The sequence below is a fragment of the Myotis myotis genome, unplaced genomic scaffold, assembly GCF_014108235.1.
Source record: "Myotis myotis isolate mMyoMyo1 unplaced genomic scaffold, mMyoMyo1.p scaffold_m19_p_4, whole genome shotgun sequence".
In the NCBI taxonomy this organism is placed as follows: domain Eukaryota; kingdom Metazoa; phylum Chordata; class Mammalia; order Chiroptera; family Vespertilionidae; genus Myotis; species Myotis myotis.
Window position 1 is genome coordinate 124309558 of NW_023416346.1, and position 3420 is coordinate 124312977.

General features: G+C 42.8%; 1 protein-coding gene across 1 annotated transcript; it reads left to right on the plus strand.

Moving 5' to 3' along the window:
• The first annotated feature begins 985 nt into the window (after positions 1 to 985).
• On the plus strand, positions 986 to 1225 carry LOC118653331 (reactive oxygen species modulator 1-like). The gene has a single exon (XM_036304062.1). The coding sequence runs from the start codon at positions 986 to 988 to the stop codon at positions 1223 to 1225; it is 240 nt and encodes a 79-aa protein (XP_036159955.1).
• The last annotated feature ends 2195 nt before the right edge of the window (positions 1226 to 3420 follow it).

The window sequence follows — 3420 nt, forward strand, 5'->3', positions numbered from 1 at the left end:
TGATGTTTCTGGTATTTGTCAGCTTTTTAACATTTGTAATTTGTTATGCTTTCTTTTCTCATTCCAAATAATTATTCCTTTTTGTACCCAATGTTGTATTATTAAGTGAGTATGACTGTTCTTAAAGAGGACCTCCAAACTGCATAAGGATTGGAACCCATGAGATTTGGATCATCCCCTGCCCTTAAATATCAAGCCAAAGAAGTTGGCTTTTATCCTGGAGGCAATCAGAAACCATCCCAGGACTGTGGCAGACCTGTATACTGGAGCAGGGTTACATTGGCTTGAGAGAGCTGTCAAATTTTCAGGAATTTTACAAAGTGGTTGACGTCATATTGGTAGCTTAAAATCAGCCACTGTGGGAGTATTTATACCACAGAAATTGACAACCACTACAAATCAGGCCTTCCTCCACCCCCATTCCCAGAGAGCCAGTTGTAAAGTATAAACCAATACACCACTGGTACCAAGCGATTTCCTTGGTCATAAATCTTCATGAGAAAATATGCCCATAATTAATTCACTCTCAAGTGTAGCTGATAGAGACAGGGGTTAAGGAGAGGAGAAACGACAGAGGGTATCATGGAGGAAATGATGCTTAAGAGCTCTGAGTACCTGAAGAAGATAAAAATTTTTTTAAAGGATGGGAAACTCTCAAGACAAACAAAACTTCATCCACCCTCCAACTTTGCCTAAGATTAATCTGGCTGATTTCAGTACGATGTAGCAGACTTCTGAGTTTGTGTGTTGCATGTCATGACTTGGCCACTTAAGAAAGAACCGATTATGACATATGCAATTTAATATTCTACACTGGATTTAGAATCACAATAAAAGGTCATTGTCTTTGCCTCTCGGGGATTTCAAAGTGTATATTAATATAAATATTTTCACCAATATTCTAAAATTACACAGACCACCAGCACGCTACCCCTCGCGTTCCATGTGAAAGAAACAGCGCTGAGCGATTGAGGCCGCAAGCGAGATGCCAGTGGCCGTGGGTCCCTATGGACAGTCTCAGCCAAGCTGCTTCAACAGCGTGAAGATGGGCTTTGTGATGGGTTGCACCGTGGGCATGATGGCTGGGGTGCTCTTTGGCACATTTTCCTGCTTCAGGATTGGAATGTGGGTTCAGGAGCTGATTGGCGGCATTGGGAAAGCCATGATGCAAAGTGGCAGCACCTTTAGCATATACATGGCTATCAAGATGGGCATCCAATGCTAATCAGGGCAATTGTTGCCCACATCTACCCCATCCCATCAGTCCCAAGCCATGTACTATAATAAAAAGGCTTTGAGTAAAAATAATCTATAATAATAAAAGTGTAATATGCTAATTAGACCACACAGCTGAACGACCTTCCAGGCGTCATTCCGGACGGTCTTCCAGATAAAGCCCCTGCAGCAGGGGCCAACGCAGAGGCAGTTAGGGTCGATCAGGCAGGCAGGTAGAGTGGTTAGGGGCGATCAGGCAGGCAGGTGAGAAGTTAAGGGTGATCAGGCAGGCAAGCAGAGGGGTTAGGGCGAACAGGCAGGCAGGTGAGGAGTTAGGGATGATCAGGCAAGCAGGCGAGCAGTCAGGAGCCAGCGGTCCCAGATTGTGAGAGGGTGCAGGCCAGGCTGAGGGACCTCTCCCCACCCCCCACCCCCCCGCGCCATGAATGAATTTCATGCACTGGGCCTTTAGTAATAATAATAATTTTTTAAAAATAAAAGTACACAGACCATATTTCATTTAGTCTAAGAAAAAATGCTGCCAAAGGACTTGAATGTAAGACAGGAAACCATAAAAACCCTACAAGACTCCATAGGCAGCAAAATTGCAGACATATGTCATAGCAATATCTTTACAGGCACAGATCCTAGGGCAAGAGAGACTAAGGAGAAAATAAACAAATAGGACTACATAAAATAAAAAGCTTCTGCACAGAAAAAGAAACCATCAACAAAACAAGAAAGCCCGCTGCATAGGAGAACGTATTTGCCAATGTTATCTCCCATAAGGGTTCAATCTCCAATGTTTACAGGGAACTCATACAACTTAACAAAAGAAAGATAACCCAATCAAAAAATGGGCAAAGGACCTAAATAGACACTTTTCAAAAGAGGACATTCAGAAAGCCAAGAGACACATGAAAACATGCGCAAAGTCACTAATCATCTGAGAAATGCAAATCAAAACAACAATGAGGTACCACCTCACACCTGTCAGAATGGCTATCATCAACAAGTCAACAAACGACAAGTGCTGGAGAGGATGCGGAGAAAAGGGAACCCTCCTTCACTGCTGGTGGGAATGCAGACTGGTGCAGCCATTGTGGAAAACAGTATGGCGTTTCCTCAAAAATTTAAAAGTGGAACTGCCATTTGACCCAGTAATACCACTTCTAGGGATATATCCCAAGAAAACAGAAATACCAATCAGAAAGGATATATGCATCCCTATGTTCAAAGCAGCACAATTTACAATAGCCAAGATTTGGAGACAGCCTAAATGCCCATCAGCAGATGAATGGATTGGAAAACTATGGTACATCTACACAATGGAATACTACACTGCTATAAAAAAGAAGGAATTCTTACCATTCACAGCAGCATGGATGGAACTGGAGAGCATTATGCTAAGTGAAATAAGCCAGGCAGTGAAAGAAAAACACCACATGATCTCACTCATTTATGGATAATAAAGACCATTATAAACTGATGAACAAAAAGATAGATACAGAGGCAGAGAAGCATGGAACAGACTGTCAAATTACAGCGGGAAGGCTGGGGAGTGTTCGGGGGAGGGGGGGTAAGAGATCAATCTAAGGACTTATATGCATGCATATAAGCATAACCAATGGATACAAGACACTGGGGGGGGGGGTAAGGGAGGAAAAGGGAAGGTCAATGGGGAAAAAAAGGAGACATATATACTACTATTTGTAATACTTTAAACAAGAAAATAAAATTTTTTAAAAAAAGAAAAAATGCTGCCAACTTTACTCTGAAGTGTCACTGACTGTCAAGAAGAACCTGATGTTAAAATGTGAAAAATAGCCCTACCCTGTTTGGCTCAATGGATAGAGTGTCAGACTGCGGACCCAAAGGGTCCTGGGTTCGATTCCCACCAAGGGCACATACCTCAGTACAGACTCCTCCCTGGTGAGGCCCTGGTAGGGCACATGCAGGAGGCAACCAATCAGTGTGTTTCTCTCACATCAATATTTCTCTCTGTCTTTCCCTCTCTCCTCCACTCTCTCTCTCTGAAAATCAATGGAAAAATATCCTCAGGTAAGGATTTTTTTTAAATTCTAAATGTGAAAAATGTGAGTCTTAGAATCAGTAAAATATGAAATAGCCCTTGGAGATCTCCTAGGCCCGTGGTCGGCAAACCATGGCTCGTGAGCCACATGCAGCTCTTTGGTCCCTTGAGTG

Excerpts from the sequence above, each read along its gene's own strand:
- LOC118653331 (XM_036304062.1), top strand. The coding sequence starts at position 986 with ATGCCAGTGGCCGTGGGTCCCTATGGACAGTCTCAGCCAAGCTGCTTC.